The sequence below is a fragment of the Sesamum indicum genome, linkage group LG13 (genome assembly GCF_000512975.1).
Source record: "Sesamum indicum cultivar Zhongzhi No. 13 linkage group LG13, S_indicum_v1.0, whole genome shotgun sequence".
NCBI classification, from domain to species: domain Eukaryota; kingdom Viridiplantae; phylum Streptophyta; class Magnoliopsida; order Lamiales; family Pedaliaceae; genus Sesamum; species Sesamum indicum.
Window position 1 is genome coordinate 4,907,367 of NC_026157.1, and position 23,479 is coordinate 4,930,845.

The window sequence follows — 23,479 nt, forward strand, 5'->3', positions numbered from 1 at the left end:
CCTGATGGAGAAACAGAGCCGTTCTCATATGACTACGACAGAAGCATAATCCTCAACGATTGGTACCATAACAGCACGTATGAACAAGCTGCCGGCCTCTCCTCAATTCCCTTCGTGTGGGTTGGAGAACCTCAGGTACTTGTAAATTTCACTACTAGTACCTATTTATACTGCATCCAACGTTAATTAACAACTGATAAAGAAAATCCTTATAAGTCTTCGTTTGAGGTATTAATGGTTCTTTTCTCTTACATTTTTCAGTCGATTTTGATACATGGGAGAGGGAGATTTAATTGTAATACACCGGGGATCGAGGCTGGGTTATGCAATGCAACAAGCCCAGAATGTGTACCTTATGCATTAACAGTTGTACCAGGCAAGACGTACCGTCTTCGGATTGGAAGCTTGACCGCTCTATCAGCGCTGAGCTTTGAGATTGAAGGCCATAACATGACAGTGGTTGAAACTGATGGTCACTATGTGGAGCCATTTGTGGTGAAAAATCTCTTCATTTACTCTGGAGAGACTTACTCTGTTCTAATCAAGGCCGATCAAGATCCTTCAAGAAACTATTGGGCTAGCGCTAAAGTTGTTAGCCGAAATAGTACAACCCCTAATGGCCTAGCCATCTTCAATTACTACCCTAATCACCCTAGAAGAAACCCTCCGACGCCTCCTCCAGTTGGACCACGTTGGGATGATGTTGGGCCAAGATTGTCCCAAAGTTTAGCCATTAAGGCCCATCATGGCTACATCCACCCACCCCCTCAGACATCCGACCGTGTCATCGTCATGCTCAACACGCAAAACCGAGTAAACGGCAACGTTCGTTGGTCTGTCAACAACGTCTCCTTCAACCTCCCCCACACGCCTTACTTGATCGCCTACAAGCACAATTTGTTGCACGCTTTTGAGCAAACACCACCTCCCGATGGCTACGACTACGCAAACTACGACATCTTTAGCGTTGCAAAAAATGTGAACGCCACCACTAGCAACGGCGTGTATAGATTGCGATTCAACACGACGGTCGATATTATTTTGCAGAACGCAAATACCATGAACCCAAATAACAGCGAGACGCACCCATGGCATCTACACGGGCACGATTTCTGGGTCGTGGGCCATGGAACGGGCAAGTTTGACAAGTTCAATGATCCAAAGAAGTACAATTTGGTGGATCCAATTATGAAGAACACTGTGGCTGTTCATCCATATGGGTGGACTGCATTGAGATTCCGGGCTGATAATCCGGGTGTTTGGGCTTTCCACTGCCATATAGAGTCCCATTTCTATATGGGTATGGGTGTGGTTTTTGAAGAAGGGGTTGAAAGAGTGGGAAAATTGCCCACATCTATAATGGGATGTGGTGATTCTAAAGGATACCACAGGCCTTAGAAATTTTTTTTTTTTTTTCGCTCTTATTTGTTTTTGTTTTATTTCAATTCTTTGAAAATTGTTAGTTGTAAATAGTTTCAAGAAAGGGTGCAAAAGGCCCATAAATCATGTCATCATATGGGTTTTTGAGATAAGTCATTAAGAAATAGGAGGTATAATCGCGATTTTGGCTTCAAACACAGCTATTTATGCGTTTTAGTTCTCAAATAACTTGAAGTTGCAAGTTTGGTTATCAAATTTTTAATTTTTAACTATTTTTAGTCATTTCGTTAATAATATTATTAAGTTAATGAAAGTTTTATTTGAAAGGGAAAAAATAGGCATTTTTCTTCCATTTTATGGTATTTTTCAAGTCTGTCCATTACATCCATTTTTCTTCAAGCTTCAAAAGAGAACAAAACAAAACAAACAAAAAAAATTAAATTTACGCAATAATTTTTCTATATAATCTTAATAAAATATTATTAATATATTATGTAATACTTGCAACATATGTGTAATACGAAAAATAACATCTATATTAAAAATATACATTGTTGAATTAATTAAACATCAATAGAATTCAAAATGACATTCCTTGAAGAAACAAACAAAAGTAAATTTAAAATTGAATTGTTAATAGATGAAAGAACTTATAATGGAAGAAGATTAGGAGTAATTTTGTATGAAAATATAGTAAGGGAGTGTTTTTAAAAACTTCTATTATCAAATAAGTGAATTTTTTAGAAAAAGTTGAAAGTTATAAAAGAATTAAAAATGAGAAGTATTTGTAGAAAAAGTAAAAACCAAATAAAATCTAAATTCGGTATTTGGAGAAAAGGTACATCTAAATAAACTTAATTGATTAAAAACTATCTTAACTCCCTAGATTAAAAAAATATTATTTTTACTTTATATTTGCACTTGTCTTGCATCATTAATAAATTATTTTCTCAAAAAAAAATAATAAATTTACTATAATTTGTATTTTCACATAATCTTTTAGTAAATAGTTATAATTTATATTCTTAAAATATTGAATATATGTTATAAAAATTAGTGTCTTAACTCAATAATACTCCAACTAAGTAATATAATTGTTCGTTCATATGCAATAAATAAACCTGCATGACTGCCAAAAGAATATTTTTTATTAATTAATCATAATAATTTAATTTATATTTTTCTATGATATATGAAGTTATCGGGTTATATAAGAAATAAAATATAAACAAAAAATATAATTATTAAATATGTGAAAGTGAACTTTTTCTTAGTGCTAAATTATTTAAAAACTTTAATATCAACTTTAGATGTGTAATTTTTAGAATAAATTATTTATTATTATTTTGAAATTGAATTTATTTATGAAAAAGTCAAAGTAGCTAGAAGCATCCCTCAAGTTGCTTTTAATTTTTGGCTTAAAAGTGTTATTTTTAGCAATTTTAGAAGTAGAAGCTAACATCACAAATATTTTAATAATACTTTTTTAAAAGCATAAACTGAAGTGCTTTTCAAAAGCTCGCACAAACACTCCCTTAGTTGGATGTAATGAAAAGTCGATTGAACGAGTGTTTTGTGCTAAAGTGTATTTTCATGGGAGTTGTCAACTATATATATAAAAAATTATTTTTGAAAGGATTTTTTAGTGATTTTATCTGTAATCTAAAAATTTCATGAACTGACAGGTTTGTCTAACTTGACACCGGCATTTAGAACATTAATGTCGCAAAAATAGGAAAAATTATACTTTTAGTTCTATAAAAGTAAAATAGGGGTTCAACACTTCTAGTCCTCTAATTTATAAAATTTTTAAAATGATCTCAAAATTGAAAAAAAAATCGATACATTTAGTCCTCTAATTTACAAAAATTTTAAAATGGTCTCATAATTGAAAAAATTCGGCATATTTAGTCATATGCTTTATTGAATTTTTAAGATGATCCCAAAATTTAAAAATTTCGACACTTCTGTCCTACGCTTTATGGGATATACAGAACTAAATATTTTGAATTTTCTCAATTTTGGGGCCATTTGAAATATATCAATTTTTTCAATTTTAGAATCATTTTAAAAATTTTGTAAAATAAAGGACTAAAAGACTCAACCATCTATCCTATTCGGACTGAAAAGATGATTTCATCCACAAAATAAGATGGTTTGAGCTTTTTTTTTTCATCTCCATTTTATGATTGAAATTTTAATCTATCTTATGAATTGAGTGAGGATTGAAGCAGTACGAGGAGTCCGCCTAAGTTTCAAAAGAGTGGTTGAAAACAAATCCAAAAAGGTTAGATATGTGAACAAAGAAGAAAAAGTCCACACATTATCTATAGCCATTAACATAGGGCTTATCCCCACTTCAAATTGACCCATGCATTCGTCAAAATGGTACGTCTCTCAAAACCAGCTCTCATAATTACTTTCTATCCCAAGACCTATAGAATCAACAACAATGGATTTCAAGAACAACCTCAGTTATTGCACAAACACCTCATGTCAAAGTCTTGTTTGTCACAAATTCTTTCAATTGCTTATACCTTACAACTTATGTACTATATTACTATACAAGTTTAAATCTCACTTAATTTTGTGGTTTATATGATATTTGAACCACTTTTTTTTTACACCCATGAAGTGCATTTCACTAGATGATGAATAACTTATTTAATACAAAAATTTGAGTTCTAAGAATTAAGCGTAAATTATAATGGGTTCACGTGAGGTTTGTTAAAATTATAAATATCTTTTTATTATTTGATAAATTATAAATACGTCATGTAATTAACAGCCATTTAATAAATACCACCCTATAATAGGAGGCGGTATTTGTTAGATAATCGTTAATTTCATGGTAGCGTGTGTAATTTTTCAAACAACGCGAGAGTATGTGTAATTATGGTAAATTTTGGAAGAATGCGTTGCAATGTACCCAAGAATTAATGTTAATTTGAATTAATGTCAATGTTGGCTTAATTAATTTGTCATTTGATAATCCAAGCTTTGCCAAACATGACTTAAGAATTGTTCATATTATACCTTGGCTTGTGGGTCCACTTGGCAATTTTAGTGATTGTGCTTTCTCTCAATGTTTATTAGGAGTTGGGATTCTGAATAAGCTGGCAATTAATGTGTGTGTTGGGAAAAAGTTGAGTAAGTTTTTCTAGTCATTTCACATTTGCCTCACCAAGTTTTTGTAGGTCTATAAGTACCCTTTGAATGCTACTATTTCCTTCTACATGATGTTCTTTCATTTCTTCTTTTCCTTAATCACCAAAAAATGGGTCGAAAAATCGATATGAAGAAGATCGAGGACATAACAAGATGTCAAGTGACGTTCTCAAAGCGCCGTAGCAGTCTGATGAAAAAGGCTAATGAAATTGCAGTTTGTTGCGATGTTGATGTTGCATTTGTCGCGTTTTCTCCTTCTGGTCGCATTAGCAAGTTTTGCAACCAAAGGAGGTTTCTTCTTCTTTCTGTCTCTCTTTCTTTCTCTTTTTTTTTTTTTTACTTGATAAAGTTGTAACTAGTCATTTTTTTAAAAAAAAATTTAAAAAGCTGGCATGAATGTGTTTAATTGCTTCCGAATGTTGGATGGGTTTCACAGGATTGAAGATGTGCTCCATCGCTATGTCAATCTTCCAATTGAAAAGAGACTCAAGTAAGTATTTATTTTTATCTTAGTATTTTTTGAGAATTTCAAAATCCTTAGTACTCACTTTTGCCTAATTATGTTTATGATTTTTGTCGGATCTGAGGCCTTTAATGATTTTGTTGTGGTTGGTGAAACACAGTCATATAAGTAATGTTGAGGTATGTTCTAAATCTGGTGCATATTTCAAGTAAATAATTTTTTTTCTATATATGGACACTGACTTGTATAAAATTAAATAAAATAAACTCATTTTTAGTTAATATACTACATGAAGGGAAAAATGGAGAAGCTGAGGCAGCTCGGGCACATCAAGGGTGACACCAGCAAGCTACAGTATCTCGACAAACAGTTAGTTTACATTTTCATTCTTAGTTTTCAAATTTCAGTGATTTTTTTTATTTTTTTATAGGTTTTCATGTGAAATGAGAATATATGTGGATGAGTTAATAACAGAATACTGTGCACTTTTAAATTTTGTCCTTTAAAAGGAACTTTCATAATAAATATAGCCGTTACAAATATCTACGTCCTGATAGCTTTTTTGTTTATCTAGATTTGGACCTGGATGTGTGCGTTCAAAGAAAAATATTGAAATTATTATCTTTTTGACTAAATATAGAAACGTCCCATCGATCCATTTCATAAAGTTAGATAAAGAAGAATCGTTATCCAATATAGGAACCTCAAAATGTTCGACTTTTGTCGCATAGTTACTATTAAGTTCTGTCGTACGTCAAGATCTTATCTTTATATCGAGTGTTTGCTTTTGTCGGATAGTTATTATGGTTTGCGCTCCGTACTTATAAAGTCATGCCGTATATTAGGATGAGATAAGGCAGACATTTTCGTGTTTTATCTATTATTTTTATTTCTATTAATTATTTATTAATTGTAAAAGAACGTTATATCTATTAATTGTAACATGAATAATACTCATTACTCAATTTTTTTCATATACATGCTTAGTATGATGCAATCATATTTAATTGTTTAATATAATATCGATCTTACTAACACAAGTTATTATGTTGCTTTTCAAATTTTACCAACTTTTGTTCGATCTGATCTGGCGTACAATGATACTAGAATTGAGGTATTGATGTCTTCTTACAATCTCTCTCTCTCTCTTTTTTAATGCTAATGTGAATTTCACTTGTTGTCCTAATTTGTGTATTCCATCTAATTAAGTTAATATGTGTATACTTTCTTTAATTGTGTTTGTTCAGAATTTGGAGCTTCAAATTAAAAAGAGTGGTCTGGAGTTACAAATTTTGGAAACGGATCTTAGGTGAAGTTTTATGTAATAAAGTAGGGGAAATAACACTTTTCATCCTGTAATTTTGGGTCATTTTACTTTTGGTTCCACTGGTTACAGGATTCTCACATTTAGTCCCGTAATTTCTAAAGTCCACAGCACCTTTTCGTGATATTTCAGCAGATAATGTCATGTGCCTAGTATGTAGCCATAAGGACCTTTACACTTTTGGTCCTATTGATTGTAAAACTCTCATTTTTCGTCCAATGACTTTTAAAAAGTAGCACTTTTGATTTTATGAACTTAATTGCCACATAACCTTTTTCGTTAAATATATAATCGAAAGTTGTCACGGGACAAAAAGTCATGTTATTTTTTAAAGTTATAGGACCAAAAGTGATAACCGCATAACTAATTGGACCAAAAATAAAAATATCCTAAATTATATGATGAAAAGTGTAATTGCCCCTAATAAAGCATTACTAGAGTATAGCTCATGAGTTGCTTTGTGTATTTGTACCTTCATATATATATATATATATATATATATAATCTACAGGGATTATGAACTTGGTCCAGAACAAGAGCCTTCTTTGCATCAATTGTCTTGGTGTGAGAGAAATTTGAAACATTCTCTACAAAGAATCATTGCCAAAAAAGTTAGTCCTCTTAGTTTTTTGTGGTGTAATTTTCAAGGGTTCCCTGAAATTTATCATAATTATAAATATTTTCTCGTTGTTTTTAAAATTATAAATACTCCATAAATTTTACGACTATCTAATTAATACCCCTGACAATGAGTTGTCACGAGGACGTATTTGTTAGACGATTGTTAAGACTAAAGGGATATTTATAAATTTTCAAACGATGAGGGGAAGTTATAATTATGACGAAAATTAAGGGAGCTCATTATAATTGACCCTAATTATTATTTATTTTTGAAACTAACAATTCTTATGTTCTTTTACTGTGGATCACTATTGTTAACACTCTTTGTTATGTAGAATGCGATGGTTGATAATTTGTCTACATCATATCAACAACAAAGTATTCAGGTAAAAAACATCTCACCATTTATGGGCTACTTAATTACTTTTCATTTGATGAGGTATTTGTAATTTTTCAAACAATAAGAACGTAATTATAATTATATTAAATTTTATGAAAAGTAGTTATAATTTATTTTCTATTTTATATTATTAACATTATTAGGGTTTTGATCAGATGGGCGAAAAGAAGTTGGAGAGCCAAGCTGTAAATCCATTTTCATCTAATTTCAATCAAAATGAACAAATTTCAAAAATAGAGAACCTTTCTGCCGGCCAAATTCTGATGCAACTTGACCCATGGATAAGTCCATATAGGTAAACATTGGTATTTTATTCTTATTCAATTGTTCTAATGTGTCTATTATGATCAAATAAATTAAATATATCTATGGATTGACCTTCACATTAGCTTTCTCAATGGAAAATCACATTTTTTGTTTCGTATATTAGGATTTTTTTTAATTTAATCTCATTTGTTATAATTATCTAATATTACATTTCATAAATTAGATTTTTTTTTTTTTAGTCCCCACATAATTAACGGAGAAATCACGAGATCGTTAGTTCAAACGCGTGTTGGATTAACGGCCTCGTGAATTCTTCATTAATTATTGGATGAAAAAAGTCACGTGAGGATTAAAAATGAGTAAATTTCTAACGTATGCGATGCAATGTGAGAAAATCGTAATAAATTAAACTAAATTGAAAATGAGTCTAATTTATAGGACTAAAAATGCAATTTTTCCACTTTCTCAGCAATGGTCCGTGATTAGTTGGATCCAAGAGGTTATAAAGATAATGATTTTGGTTGTTCTCTTCATAGTGCTAGAGCTCGTGAAAGCATATTTCAAGGCTTATTTGATCACGCAACAAATAAAAATATGCCGGGGCCATCAAATATACAAAATTTTTCAATACCGTCAAATATATTAGACTCTTCAACAATAATTGTACCAGAAATGTCAATACCAAATACCAGAGTCTCATCATTTGATGTTCCACAAGAGGTATGTCTTCTTTATTACAAGCAAACAAAATCTAGTAAATTTCCTACCTTAATAAGGAATTTGCAATAATTGTTTGACAGAAATTCTTAGTGGTGGATCACAGCTTGCTCAATCTTGCAGGTAGGTTTTCCAGACAGAATTCACATGTCTACCCAGAGCTTATGCAACATCCAGGGTCCAAGGTAAAGTTAACATTTCAAATATTGCAAGAGGAAAATTAGTTTTCATATATGAAATGCTTGTGATATTGTCTAGGGAGAATAGACCTAATTATTCAAATCACATAGAATCTACTCGTAATTACACCAAATATTATGATAGAATAGTATAATTATTCTTATTACTTATTTAGTTTTTATAATTTTTAATTAATAATGATTATTTATTATTTAATTGTTAGATTAATTAAAATAATTAAATGTAGGTATTTTTATAAATAAATCCTACATATAATTTTTAATGTATTGTATGTATATATGATAATACATATATCCGAGTCAACACGATCGATTTATCGAACTATGGAGGCCTCTAATATTGATATTGTTTGAGCATATTCTAGTGATGTGTTTGAGTTGATTAAATTTCTTATTGAATTTGTTATCTTATTTTCAATAGATTTACATCTACTACAACAATGACAAGTAAAGCTAGCTGTCCGAAAATGGCACAATCCATCATCCATCATCATGATCACATGCAAACTGCCTCCCAATCTCAATCTACAAATTCAAATTCGAGGCAATTGAGGAAGCTGGACTTGGAGGCCGGACAACAAACTGCCCATCATCTTAACATCCACCCCAATCAAGATTATTACAACATCAACTGCGATGTGGACCGTCCATTGGATCATCAACCACAGCATCACAATCAACTCTGCCAGAATACACTATTTGATGATCTTCTCCCTCCAGAGGTAAACATAACAATAAAAGCATATTGCAATTATCAAAAGGCTTACGTCTCATTCTTAATATTGATAAAAACACGTCACGATCATATATAATCATTACATTGTCTCTCTTACCTAACACATTTTACATACACATCATATCAATTATCATCATTACACTTTTATCTCAAATTCAATCACATACTCCCAAAAAAAAAAAAAAAACAAATCTCGTGTCGACCAAATTCATAATTCCATCTCATTTTAATCTTACTTTACTTTGTTTTTTCTTTGTGATGAATGTTAGGATGCTATTGAAGACAATACAATTTGGAGATCTAAGATACAAAAGAGTGCTCTATGGGAATGGGAGGACTTGCTTCTTGATGTACAAGATTTCTTTTAAAGCAATGAGCATATATAAATGAAGATTGCTCAAGGTCTAGTTTAAACAGTATTTTCCGTAGTAAAACGCTATTCACTTGCGTACGATTTCATATAGTGTAATTCAACATGCTTTTAGAAATTAATTACATCCTTGTATTTATCATTGTGTGCAATTAAATTACAAGTTTTAACATATTAACTTTTCAAATATCACCGAGAGTGATAGTTGATAATTAGATTACCCTGCGATTAACAACTCACTGAAATGGATGGTTTGATATTTTATGTTGATATTAACTAGCTTAAATGCTATGGATGGTAACGAGGCGAGTCTCACAGCCTAATTGTTTGGTTAGTTCAATAATTAGTAGCAACATGGCATAGTTAATTATGTGATAATAGTAATAATTATGTTATGGGGAATGTATGATCTAACTTAAACAAATCCTCGTGGGAATTTATTGGTTAGAATCGGGTCTTTCTAATTTTTAATGTTGTTAATGAATTAAATCTTGTGAACGTTCCCAGGGTTATTTATTGATTAGGGAATTCACCAAGGGACATTCCTTGATTGACAAAAAGGTAAGGAAATGTGAGATCATTAGATCATACCAATGACCATATATAACTGACTTATCTGTCTAAACGATTGTTATATTTGTTTCAATAATCAACTAATGAAATCAAGCATGAACCCGACCTTAACCGAAAAAGTTTATCCTATTTATTTTCATTTTTCTCTTTAATTTAATCTCATTTTTTTACTCATCACAATCAAAACTCCCCCCTATTTTAAATTTTTGAAGGAACCAAATTAAGCCTACCCCTACGGAATCGACCCTACTCACCACTTCTACAAAAGTGTTTGTAGATGTTTATTTTTTAGTCTCGACCCCCATCACTGTCAGTTTAGATTTAAATATCTTAACATAGTTTTTAATCTAAATGAATTGTATAAAACAAAGTATACATTTATCTAAATTACTAATTTTCTCGTCAAGTTTATTTTTTGTATTTCTTATACAGAGTTGGGTATATGCAAAATTTTTTTAAGAATTTACATATAATACTATAGTTTTTATTAATAATGGATTAGTTTTGTAAGAGTGGTTATATATTATTTATCAATAATACTAGCAACAGTCGCACCCGGTCCCTGTGCATATAACCCAATTGAATGTAATGTAAGAATTATTCACTGTTTTCTAATTAATAAGAAAATTAAAAATACAAGAATTGTCTATATTTTTTAAATGAATTAGAAAATAGAAAATAAAAAAATTATCTAATTAAATCGAAAAGTTGAAAATCATGTCATTACTCATATTTAAAATCAATTTTTTTTAACCAAAGTAGAAGAGGAATTCAATTAGCATGATCAACTTGACATAATTTTTTATGGCACAAAACATTTGACGGGTACAAATTCTAGTCACTTTTCAAGACTTTACATTTATCATCATAAGGGTATTATAGGTACTTCAAAAAAATTGGTGTATTATGGCATAAAAACTGCCAGAAGGGCAGCTCGTTTGGTTCATATAGTAAGATTAAGCATGACGGGATTGGGTATGATGAGAAATTGAATGATAACTAATCCCACCTTCCATTATATATTGTTTGGTTTGAGACATTACATGTGTGATATCTTTTGTCATAATATAATATAATATTTGGTCGAAGGGATTATAAAGTATGATTATAAAGGGTAGCTCGTGTAACTACATAGATTTTTTGTAGTTTGAAAAATTATATTTAATATCTTTTGTTTCCGTCTAACAAATTTATAGATCCTTTCGTTAGTTTAAATTCATTGATTTGGCGATATCAATAAAAAAATTGAATAAAAATTCATATTTGCCTGATTTATTGCAGGTCAAATGAATCTTGTTCTCCCTTGTTTCACAAGTTGCACTTTCGCTCCCTCGTTTGGTTCCTATAACCCAATCTTGCCCCAACTTTTGGCGAAAAAAATTCCAACCTATTTTCCCTCCTTTTCCACATCCATGTGCACATTTTCGTTAGTTTTTAACGGAGACATAACGGTTAGAACCGACTTTGTTCAGAATTGATAACTTTAGGAACCTAAATCGTTTTACTAATATTGTTGGGAGACCATAAATGTAATTTTTTGTTCTCCAACCAATATATATAACTGCTAATCAACCAAGTAAAACATAAATTTGATTCAACGTCTTTATTTATAAATTTTTTTATCTAAAAAGCTAGGTTTGCTCAAATCAAATCAATCATATATAACACATGAGTGCTTGTCATGTGACTAATCACTCTCTTTAAATTGTACACCAATAAAAAACAAGTATTACACCACATAATTAGTTCAAATTTAATTTGTTATACATACCCGATCAGAATTAGAATTTTCAGTTAGTACAACGCCAAACAGAATAAAAGATGACCAAAGTTGAAGAACTACATGATTTAGTGCCAAACAAGATTATATATAAACACGGTCCATAAATACATTATAAGCTCCCTTGATTTGTTGGTGACAACATTTTGGTATGAAAAATCATTAAACATATGGAAATTAATGTCCCATATGTATACATAAAATATATATATATATATATTTGTAGTTTGTTTGTACCATAAAAGTGTAATGTTCTTTTTTCTTTTTCTTTTCTTTTTTTTTTTTTGTTGACTGCACCAATATAAATAAATAATATTGGCAGCTTATAGATGAAGTTCACTGGATGGCAGCTGGTGGCAATGTGATTCCAAGACAAGGGTCTGTTGGTCTAATGTAGTAAGAGCTCCTCCTATAGAACTTTCCATTACACCCTGAAATTCAAACATAAATACTACATTAACATCCTTCACATGCAATAATATATGTTTATATATGTAGATAATATAATATATGTTGGTCTTACAGAAATTACACATGCTTTTTGAAAAATTACACATACACCCACCAGAAACATCAAAATAATTTACACAAACCACCCTTTTATTTTAAAAACACCGCCCAGAAACGTCTACATCATTACACAAACTACTTTTGATTCTTGATTGTTAGGGATGATTTCTGTAATTATGCAAAATACATGGGTGATCTGTGTAAATAAATTATAAATCAGGGGGTGTAAATGTAATTATCCCTATCAATTATCGGCATGTTGAATTGCGAAATTTTGTGATCTCATTATAATCATTTCGCTACACATATACGATTAATAACTAGGATAATAAACTGAAAACTATACGTCTAGTCACATGAAATAAGGAGTTCAACGAATTTAGTCCTTTGATTGATGCTATGCAATTCGACTACTTTGCAACTTTAAATAGAAAATTTACAATAACTTACAGATTCTTATTCTAGAATTATTTTAGATGTTTCATTTCTTTAAATTGTACGATGTAACGGATTATTTATACTAGTTTCTTGTAAATTCGTGGCATATAAATAAGAAATCGGAACCTTGGCTAAAGAAGTCGAACTTTCTGGAGGCAGTAAAGCAGAAAAGAGATCTTTCGACGAAAGATATTGTTGAAAGCCGTCATCCTTTATGTTGCTACTTTGATATCCTTCTGCGCTCTGCGCATTCTCATTTCCGCTTGTTTGTGACACAGACTCAAATACCGTTGGTGATGAACGTTCCCTAAAATTATTACGAGAATAAATTTAATTAAATTAATTTTTAAGTGTTTATGATTATAACGCGGGTAAAAAAAAAACATTAATACTCGCACCTTATACTAACAGAAGATGCGTCGGATCCAATATTCATATTATCCCCAGTGCCGATCTCAATTCCATGATCTTCTTCATTCTCAAGTGATGGTTGTGCCGCTGCTAGTACTTGTGCTTCAGTAATGTATTGGACCACTGTATTTATTTGCTTTCATAAAAAGAAAAAGAATGAAAAGAAGAATAATTATGTAATGTTATTGCAATAATGTCTTTATTACAAAATCTAAAAATTGAACATTAAAGCATGTTTTGTTTCATCTATTTACCTGTATGGTGTCCTGATAACTCGATTGTTGTTCAACTTTACTCAAGAGAATTCTCTGCGATAACGTTATGTAGAATGGTTAAATAATGGCAATGTGGTCGTTTCCAGCTACGAACGTATGATGATGTTTTAAACTTTTGTATGTAATTGCAAACACTTTATATGCATAATTCATCAATCAGCAAAGGCCACAAGTTTCGTCAATGTAGCACCAAGTATAGGCATCAACAGGTCGTTTCCAGGAAATTATAGCACGGTGAACTGACAAATATTTGTGACAAATGAGTTCAAATTTGTATTATGGGACTCAACAAACCACATGTGTAATAACATCATTTGTAAGTTGAATAGCATGAAAATTGAGTGTATTGATGTTGTCTTAATTACCTTTCTTTGTGTAACACGGCGCAATGCTTCTGTTAGTCGTACTTCGCATGATTGAAATTCGTCCAATGAGGTAAACTTTTCTGAGTTCGGTTCAAACACCCTTGGGACGAAACAAGCAACAAAATATCACCATACAGACAAGAATAATTATCGTAAGACGTAAACATAGTTTTTTTCTGTCATTTGTTGTAGTATTATGTATCTGAAATGAAAAGTTTTGGACAAGCTCTACAACTTATTACCTAAGTTGATCTTCGTCTCTCTCAAGTTGATGTTGCAAATCAAGAATCTGTTTCTGAATTTCCTGAAAAATGGAAAAATGGGAAAGAATGACATACTTGCTTTCTTTGATCATGAGAATAATCAAATCAAATTTACCTCAATGTCTGATCCAGGAGTTGCAGGGCTGATACAAAAAAATAAAACATCGATCATAGTAATAATCTAAGTGAAGAAAATTCTCACATGAAAGAGATAGAGAGAGAGAGAGAGAGACAGAAACCTCTGAATTGCAAGATCCTTTTCAGTTTTGATTTTCATTAAGGTGTTGATTATTTGCTGCAGAGATGTGAAAGTGAGCTAAAATCATCTGATAATTGATATATATCATGTCAAGTTTTAGTTACCTCTCTATTCGGGATAATCCTGCGTTTAACAAAAAAGTACGTTTATCAATCATCTTATTACATAGTAGGGAAAAATAAAAAAAATCATTGAGTAAAATATAGTAGTTTTTGAAAGAAAACGAATAACAAAATTGACCAAAATTCAAGATCCTTACACAAAGTATTAAAAGATAAAAAAATTGAAACGAAAGCGAGAAAGTTTTACCCTCCTCTATCACGATCGGATAGATTAATATAACGGTAAATCACATCTTCAACCCTACGAGAATCAAAACCAGCAAATTACTATAAAACATTAATCAAATTTTTAAATAATTTTGCCCCACTCATAAGTAACACGATAAGCTTATTTATATATACCTTTTCCTACCGGAGAAGTGGCTGAGACGACCGGAAGGAGAAAACATAATCAAAGCCAAATCAATGTCGCACAAAACCGCTATTTCATAAGCCTTTTTGATGAGACCATATCTACGTTTGGAGAACGTAACCTGTCTATTAGTGGTATTCTCTATTTTCTTGATTGGAAGCTTACTTCGTCCCATTTCCTTATTCGATTGATCATACGATCAATCTGTAAAAGAGCAAGATAAAGACTGAATGTAGATAGAATGTTTCTTGATCCAATCCAGGAAAAAATGTTGTTGAGAATTGATTAGGGTTTTGAGAGGTATGGAATGAGAGGTTGGCAAAGGGGACAATGAGTTGAAAACATAGTAGATATATATAAATACATATATATATTGGTTTAAGATAACAAAAAGTTGGTATAAAGAAGAGGTCATGGTTTGACAAGGTTGTTTTGCCTTACCTAATTATCATCTCAAGCACAAAGGATGAGGAAGTTTGATGGGACGATATATGCTCCAATCTTGCCATCTATCCCTTGACCATATAATCCATTTTCCTTCCATCAAATCTTTTCTTTGGGTCACTCCGCATCGGAAAAAGTTATTATTTTTGTCCTATAAGTATGAGACGTGCCATTTTCGGTCCATTTGAAATTTATTTTAGCAATGAAGGTTAATAATTTGAAAAAAAGAAATACAACACTTTGAGGACATTTGTTGATGGAAACTGTTAATCTGATTAGAAAATATCCCCAGATTGCCACAATCGCATGAAACACACATCACATTTTCCAGCTAAATTGGCAAATTTCCAACTGCGAATCTCCTCAATGTGCCATTTTCTTAAATTATTTCACCAAAATGAATTTAAAGTAGATAAAAAATGTCATTCTCGAAAATAATACGTATAAAAATTTACCACGATTTTTAGTCCATAAACATTTAAAGTATAGGCGATCGTAAATTTTTTTCCTAGTAAATAAACTAATACCTATAAATCTACAAGACTTAAATATTATCTCCAACGCTTGGGAAATTTTTGTCCGGACCCGACTTAGCCAAATCTAAACCAATCAATGGCAAGTGCACTTGCCATAAGATTAGTGTACAGTTTAGGGAAAGTGATCAATCACAGAGCAAGTGTGATTGGATTGGTTTAGTCGAACCATGGGCTAGAATACTTCTTTATCTCTATTTTTCTTTCTTTATCCCTCAAAATACTCAAAAAATAAATTCAAACACTATGATAATCTTTTAATTATGGGGCATACGACATACTCTTCGCCAACTAAGCTAGGTGGGCTCTCACTTTTTTCTTTTTGAAAAAAATGCAAGCAATCTCCACGTAATATTACAAATGAGCAAATTACCCTTTATAAAAGAAAAAATAGCAATTTACCTTCCTTTGATTTCTTTCCTATATTTTTTAAAATAAAATTTTATTTCAAAAAATATAGATGTAAATTACTATTTTATTTTTACAGGAGTAATTTGCTCATTTATAAAATCACATAATTAAATTGCGATTCACCCCCTTTCTTTTTACTTTAAAAACACCCATTATCCATAAATTCCCTCCAGCCCACAAGCTGCAGATAGCACAAAACACAACCCCAACTCCTCACTTCCAAATTTCAGTTACAACAAACAAAGCCAACCAATCATGGCGACAGCCTCCGGCCAGTTAACCATTTTCACCCCGAAACCTCGGACCCTCCAAACTTTCAAAGCCAGTGCTTCACTTCCCAGCATCAACAATGCTCCTGCAGCAGCAACAGCAGCAGCCAATTTCAAGAAGCAATTAATGGGTTTTGCGGCCGGGATTTTGGGGGCCCCCCTCCTTGGGCCGCGGATGCCACCCGGATAGAGTACTACGCCACCGTGTCCGAGCCGTCGTGTGAGCTCAATTTTGTCCGGTCGGGGCTTGGCTACTGCGATGTGGTTGTTGGGTCTGGAGAGGAGGTTCCATATGGTCAGCTTATTAATGTGAGCTTTTCATATCATTTTTGCCATTTTTTTTAAGTAAAAGAATAATTTATGTATATGAAATTAATATTAAATTTAAATGGCATGCAATAGAATTCACTACAAGAAAATAGTTTAATAGCTATACATGTGGTAAATATAATTAACCATAGTATTATCATATATTATGAAAAAGTTTTAGTCCAAACAACCAAACTAATTACAGAACATATGCGATACACATATCATATGATTGGTCATTTTTCCCAAACGATATCAATCACGCCATAAGCGTATTGCATTTGTCATATAATTGGTTTACATCTGACCAAACCCGATTTGGATTAAAATTTCCATGTATATTGGTGCATTCGCTCATTCAAGTCTTATGGTCATTTTTCCCAAACGATATCAATCACGCCATAAGCGTATTGCATTTGTCATATAATTGGTTTACATCTGACCAAACCCGATTTGGATTAAAATTTCCATATATATTGGTGCATTCGCTCATTCAAGTCTTAATGTCTCTCAATATTGACAAGAATGTTAAGGTGTTAGCCAAAATGATCTTGACCATGTAAATATTACACTTTTGAAGGGGCTAAATCCGTAATAATGTCTTAGTCTAGTGGTTAAGGCTAAGACTGAGATCTCATGAATAAGTTCGATTATGGGTTTGAGTTCCACCGAATCTGTGGGCAGTTCTTTCACTTTATTTAAGTTTTATAATTTTTTTTTTTTAGTTATTTGTTGAATCAATGTAATTTATTTACTGATTTTAGCCATAATGATGTATTACTTGAATAAATTTGTCAAACAGCAACTTAACATTTTGTATCCTTCACTCACATATTACATCTAACTTCATATTTTGGCTAGTATATTGTCTATTTTGCCCCATAACTAATCATGAGAGACAAAATTCTTTAGCATTCATTTTCATTCTAATCCCAAAACACCAAAGAATGAGACTTGTTCAGGTCGGAAGATAAAACAAAACTGAGTGTTAGCTAAATATTTGGGCTCTTATAGTTAGTAAACGAGCGCAAAACAAAAAATATACAAGTCAAAACATGAAAATCAGTTCGCAAATTGTACAAGTGAAGAACACGGCAAGCAGAGGGAATTAAATGATTCTTTTTTAAAATGTTAAGGTGCCGTTTTTTAGTTCAACGGCATTTTATGCCTATTTGATTTTTACGAGGGGGTAATCTGGATTTAACCCCTTTCGAATGTTTAAGTATATTACACAAACCTCCTCGTTTATTAAAATTATATTGCGCTTCCTCCCTCATTTTGACATATTACAAATTTTCCACTTTGGAGTATTTGTAATGTAAACATAACTGCTAAAATGGTGTAACTAGAATGTTCCAAATATATCCAAACATCAAGAGTATTTGTCTATAATTATCCCTATAGAACATTAACGGTTCAAAAGGAAGGAAAAGCGAGTAAAATGTTACGATAACATAGGCATAATCAAGCGTGGTAGAATGATTATCATCTATTCTTACATGTTGATAGTTGGGAAGATCTGCCAAGCATCGAATCTGTTCTTACCATGTATTTGGCTAATATAGGTCCACTACACCGCAAGGTTTGCTGATGGGATAGTGTTCGATAGTACTTATAAACGTGCCAGACCGCTCACTATGCGCCTTGGCACAGGCAAGGTAATGTATAATGATCGAAACCTCAATCTGCTGCTGATGGCCCTCTACACTGATTTCTGATGTCACTTTTATCTGCATGTATCATGGTTTTGTCTGAATGTGTTGTGATACATATGACTATTGTTTTATCTTGCATATGTATTCGTACAAGTCATAGGATTTTTGTCTGTCCAGGTCATTAAAGGATTGGATCAGGGCATCTTAGGTGGTGGAGGTGTACCGCCAATGCAAGTTGGTATGTTGCAAGTTATCAACAAGCTTCTGTAGTGTATCTATTGGCTTTTATGTAGCCGTAACAAATTTGATTTGGACATTCTTACTCAGGTGGAAAGAGGAAGCTTCACATTCCTCCGCATTTGGCGTATGGTCCTGAACCAGCCGGCTGCTTTTCAGGTGAAAATCCAACTTGTCTGATATGCTTGATGCTCGTTTCTTTTTAGCTCCTTGTACATAGGATCTGTATGTTTTAACATCTTCAGCGTTGGAGATCTTGTTGATCACATGTCAAGACATTACATTTTTGTTGTGGTTATTACATTGTTAGTGGAAACATGAAACCTCTTGAAGCCCTCTTCTGTACATCATGTCTTAGGGACATAATTTTTTATCTCACTGATCCTAGAATAGGTGATCGTTTTCGACAGCTATGAATGTATAGATGAAACATCTTATCTAGCCTGCTTTTGCTTGGAACATTTGTTGACATATTTACGTTCTTGGACAGGGGACTGTAACATACCTGCAAATGCAACGCTTGTATACGATGTCAATTTTGTTGAAGTGTACAAGGGAAACAGGAAATGAGGAGTTCGGAGTTTCAGACAAACTATGTAGAGAAACCTAAGCATCACACTGAAGTGAGTTTACTTTACTACCAATCTGTCACAGAAAAATGTTTTCTGTTCAGTTGCCTCTTGATTTTGTCCTCCAACTGCAAACTTCACAAAAATTAACATTTGAAATAGAAGTGACTGTTGAGTATTTAGAATCCCTTGATTCTTATCTGCATGAACATTTGAAATGAAAGCCGAAGTATATCAATTTTCCTGAACAGTTTGATGACGGCTGTACAAAAATTACAAGGGCTCCGGAGCTAGTATCTTGTCCTAATATATTCTCAATTGGTGAAATTTCCAGCGGTAGAAAGCAGATTGATTTCCTGATAGGAAGAAAAGGACAGAATCTCTGGGTGAATTCCTCACACCCCTGCCTGAAAATTGGATGTTTTATATAAAGGAGGTGTAGGTATGGGTGTTTTAGACACAGAATTAGGACAGAACTTTGTTGCGTTCCGTCTAAGAGACTCACTGTTCATTATTTTACGCATTTGAGAGACATTGGTGCAGCAATATCCATAATCCCAAATAGTAGTTTTTGCCTTACATGACCGTTGTCCACATTTTATGGCCTTCTGTCCATATGGTTGGCATAGATCAGCAGGGGCTTGAAACTATGATAACAGATTTGCGCAGTTTTGTCTTAAAAAAAAGCGGATCGTTGATAAAAGAAAGTAGTTAGTTTATATGTTGTCTAAATCCCTCCTGACAAATGATCCAAAGTAAAACTGTTTTTGATATACAGACAACCATAATTTCATTAAAAAGATGTATATATATACTTCCATCAATTGACATTTTACCAAAACTCCCTACCAAGACTCACTGATAATTCATTACATCCCATTTTTCTCAGAAAACCAAAATTAGACAAAAGCACAGTACTAATACTGCCAAAATGACCAGATTTATTACATGATAGAGCAGGCATTTGGATTGTCATCACTGAACATAGTGAAGTAAGGGTCCTCAAATCTTGTAATGGTACCCATATCTTTTTGTGGGTTATCAACTTTTCTTACAAATCCAGGTGGCGCCTTCTTGTCATAAGCTGCCGGAGCATAGGGCTGAGCCACCAGGTTGTACGGCACATACGGCCATAGCTCCGCCTTCTTCCCCGTTGACTTGGCCTTCTTCAGAACTTTGTTTTGCTCTACATATCCTGTTACAGTCACCTTCTGCAGTTTCCTGTTTATTTCCACAGATTTCACCCCTGTCCAGGACCATGTTCAGAAAACATCAGACATATACCATCTGCTTTGTGTCTCTAAGCATAATTTAAGGTGTTCCGGAAATGGAGATGCAGCAATATCATGTAAGATTTGAAAAATGAGAATTTTTAATATGTTACCTTAAAAAGTTAAAGTTGTAATGTGTAACGAGTTCTAAGATATACGGGCATTAGGAAAATATGAGCAAAACAAAAATTACAGATACATTTTTATTGTTTGAAAAATGACAAATAACCTTCTGAAATTGGCAGCCGTCTAACAAATACGCCCTATTATGGATTGTCACAGTGGGTATTTGTTAAACAATTGTTAATACTAAACGGGGGTATTTGTAATTTTTCAAACAAAAAAATAATTATAATTATGAAAAATTTCAAGAAAGTCGGTTTTAATTTACCCAAACAAGAAAGAAAATCACATACAAACAGACACAAGTTTTAGGTGGTTGGTTGAATAGTTCAAAATTTGTCTTAAATTACCACTCAAAGAAGACAAGGCTTTCTTGACTTTAAGCTCACAGCCATCACAATCCATTCTGACTTTGAGATTAACTGTTTGCAACTGTTTCAGCTTCTTCTTCTTCTTCTGCTTCTGCTTATAGCTACTGCTCATCATCAACTCAGATAAGTAGTCAAAACTTCCCATAACACCCATACTGTTGTTTCTCTCAAAAGCAGCTTATTTTAAGGTAGTAAGAGCTCAAGGTACTAAAAGTTGGCAAAAAGACAAGTGTGGAGCTGTTTGGGAGGTAATGAGAGAGGAAATTCAGATTATATATAGCTGAGAAGCAGAAGCTGGAAATGCTTCAATATGAAGAGTTTGGAGAAGCTGCTGTTGGCTTTCCTCAAAGGAAATGGATTCCTTTCTTGCCTGCAACTACTATAAAAGGGAAGAGGAGAAAAGGGGACAAAACAAACCTTATTTTAAGCTATGTATGCTGTCCTAATTCAACTTTTCTTCAACTAGTTTTGAAATCTAGTCTGCTTCTTGTATAGGTAGAGACACAGGTTTCCAAACATGCCACAAGTTCTCAATTTATTTGTAGTTGATTAATAAAAGGGTAAATTATCTCAAAATTGTAAACGCCCTCTTGTTGTTTTAAAAATTATAAACACGCCCCTCAAATGAAAAAATAAAATAAAATAAATTGATGGTTGGTAAAATAAATAATCTATAGGAAATATTCTCTATAGAATATCTTAATTTTTTTTAAAAATATATAAAATTATAATTCATAATTCAAAATGACATTTTGGTTAATTTATCAAAAAATTGAATTAAAATCTAAAGGAGTTAATAGAATTGGCTCGTTGTCAACTAAAATAAAGGGATATTTATGATTTCTCGAACAATGAGGAAGTATTTATAATTATGTTAAATTTTGAGAAAAGTGATTGTAATTTAATCTGATAAAATTATGATTTTTGTATCTATAGCATATTTACAATGTAGTGTGTAGGTGCATGTTTGGGAGCACTTTTGAAACTAAACTACTTTCTAATAAGTGCTTTTTTGAAAAGTTTTCGACCCTAATAGAATTTGTGGAGTTTAAAAAGTCACTATTTTTTTTTTTTTTTTGGAAATGTGTGTTCTACATATGTACACACACGATGCAAAATAAAATATATTATAAATTAATAATTTGAAATAAAAAAAAAAGTTCAAATAGAACTTTTACTACTTTAACATGGGAGAAAAATAACAATAAGATACAAAAAAGAACTAAAAAAAATTAAAAGATAAATTATATTGGACTCCTCTAAACTTAAAAAAATTAAAAGATAAATTATATTGGACTCCTCTAAACTTAATCATAATTACGAATCGCCCCAAATTAATTGTTGTGTAATAAATAGTTCTTCGTAATAATTCATTATAGGAGATATTTGTTAAGTGATTGTTAATCCAATAAAATTTTTATAACCTCTCAAAAAAATAAATTTTTTGTAATTTTTTAAATAATAAGTAAATATTTAAGGACCATTTTATAATTAACCTAAAATTATAAAATGGGCCTAATTGGAAGGTGGAAAGGAAAAGTTGGTGACAATAGAATAGTGCTATGCATAAACAAAAGAGACAACCAATAATAGAGGGAGTAGCAGCCACGTTTCACCGCCAACCACCAGGACACGTGTTCCAATCAAGGTCGGTGATTCTGGATCCAACGGTGTTAAGGATAGGGGAGAGTGAAAGGCCGTGTTTGGCAGTTGTTAGAATTGAGACCATGTGAGTTGTTTTTCGCTTTGGGCTAATAATAATGCCTTGGAATTTGAAAACGCGTTTGCATTCGGACAACCTTTTTATTTTCCTTTTTTAGAAACTATACTATTAATTAAAAGTTTGGTTCAAGAGAGTCCACATTCATTGATTAATGTTGGTAAAATTAAGTTCCTTAAATATAAATACTTTTGTAGACCTGTTTAATTTGTCATTATTATAAATATATTTTTATTATTTAAAAAAATTTAAATATTCTCTTAAAATTAATGATCGTTTAATAAATTCTCTCCGCGACAGCCTATTATAGGGGTGTTTGTTAGACGTTGTTAATTTTTAAAAATATTTGTAATTTTTCAAATAATAAAAAAGTATTAACCAATTAAATGATGCAGAGAGTGGGCAGGGAATTATTATAAAACAATAATTGCATATATAAAAAAGAAAGTAAAATATAAATGAGGAATTAACAGAAAATGAAGTTTAATTAAATATTGATAAATTAATTAAAATGAATATAAAAATGAAGTTAGAAACACGTTCTTGCTATCACTATAACTAGTAATCACCATA

At 31.9% G+C, this 23,479-nt stretch overlaps 5 protein-coding genes and 1 long non-coding RNA gene across 7 annotated transcripts in view; 4 read left to right on the top strand and 2 right to left on the bottom strand.

Moving 5' to 3' along the window:
• Positions 1-1,605, top strand: part of LOC105176483 (L-ascorbate oxidase) — a gene marked incomplete in the record, with an annotated part of 2,515 nt that extends 910 nt beyond the window's left edge. The window contains 2 exon segments of the mRNA XM_011099298.2: positions 1-135; positions 262-1,605. Of these exon segments, the coding sequence (XP_011097600.1) occupies positions 1-135; positions 262-1,398 (1,272 nt within the window).
• Positions 5,137-6,440, top strand: LOC110013054. Its single transcript, XR_002288192.1, has 4 exons — positions 5,137-5,190; positions 5,307-5,380; positions 6,119-6,125; positions 6,259-6,440. It is a non-coding gene; the product is annotated as an uncharacterized LOC110013054 (long non-coding RNA).
• Positions 8,173-9,547, top strand: LOC105176505. Its single transcript, XM_020698711.1, has 3 exons — positions 8,173-8,343; positions 8,464-8,525; positions 8,962-9,547. The coding sequence occupies exons 1-3, from the start codon at positions 8,218-8,220 to the stop codon at positions 9,350-9,352; spliced, it is 579 nt and encodes a 192-aa protein (XP_020554370.1). The 5' UTR covers positions 8,173-8,217; the 3' UTR covers positions 9,353-9,547.
• On the bottom strand, positions 12,273-15,313 carry LOC105176484 (agamous-like MADS-box protein AGL66). The gene is made up of 11 exons (XM_011099299.2): positions 14,985-15,313; positions 14,830-14,883; positions 14,625-14,643; positions 14,501-14,556; positions 14,377-14,404; positions 14,241-14,302; positions 13,999-14,098; positions 13,613-13,666; positions 13,346-13,494; positions 13,074-13,254; positions 12,273-12,430 (listed from the first exon to the last, which is right to left on the bottom strand). The coding sequence occupies exons 1-11, from the start codon at positions 15,167-15,169 to the stop codon at positions 12,323-12,325; spliced, it is 996 nt and encodes a 331-aa protein (XP_011097601.1). The 5' UTR covers positions 15,170-15,313; the 3' UTR covers positions 12,273-12,322.
• Positions 16,819-20,002, top strand: LOC105176506 (photosynthetic NDH subunit of lumenal location 4, chloroplastic). 2 transcript variants are annotated; one of them, XM_020698593.1, is made up of 6 exons: positions 16,819-16,960; positions 18,526-18,618; positions 18,793-18,853; positions 18,943-19,011; positions 19,343-19,475; positions 19,673-20,002. In XM_020698593.1, the coding sequence occupies exons 2-5, from the start codon at positions 18,598-18,600 to the stop codon at positions 19,420-19,422; spliced, it is 231 nt and encodes a 76-aa protein (XP_020554252.1). In that variant the 5' UTR covers positions 16,819-16,960; positions 18,526-18,597; the 3' UTR covers positions 19,423-19,475; positions 19,673-20,002. The 2 variants fall into 2 exon arrangements, with proteins under 2 accessions (XP_020554252.1, XP_020554251.1); XM_020698592.1 differs by having other exon boundaries at positions 19,756-20,002.
• On the bottom strand, positions 20,318-21,697 carry LOC105176485 (heavy metal-associated isoprenylated plant protein 23-like). Its single transcript, XM_011099300.2, has 2 exons — positions 21,166-21,697; positions 20,318-20,667 (listed from the first exon to the last, which is right to left on the bottom strand). The coding sequence occupies exons 1-2, from the start codon at positions 21,338-21,340 to the stop codon at positions 20,366-20,368; spliced, it is 477 nt and encodes a 158-aa protein (XP_011097602.1). The 5' UTR covers positions 21,341-21,697; the 3' UTR covers positions 20,318-20,365.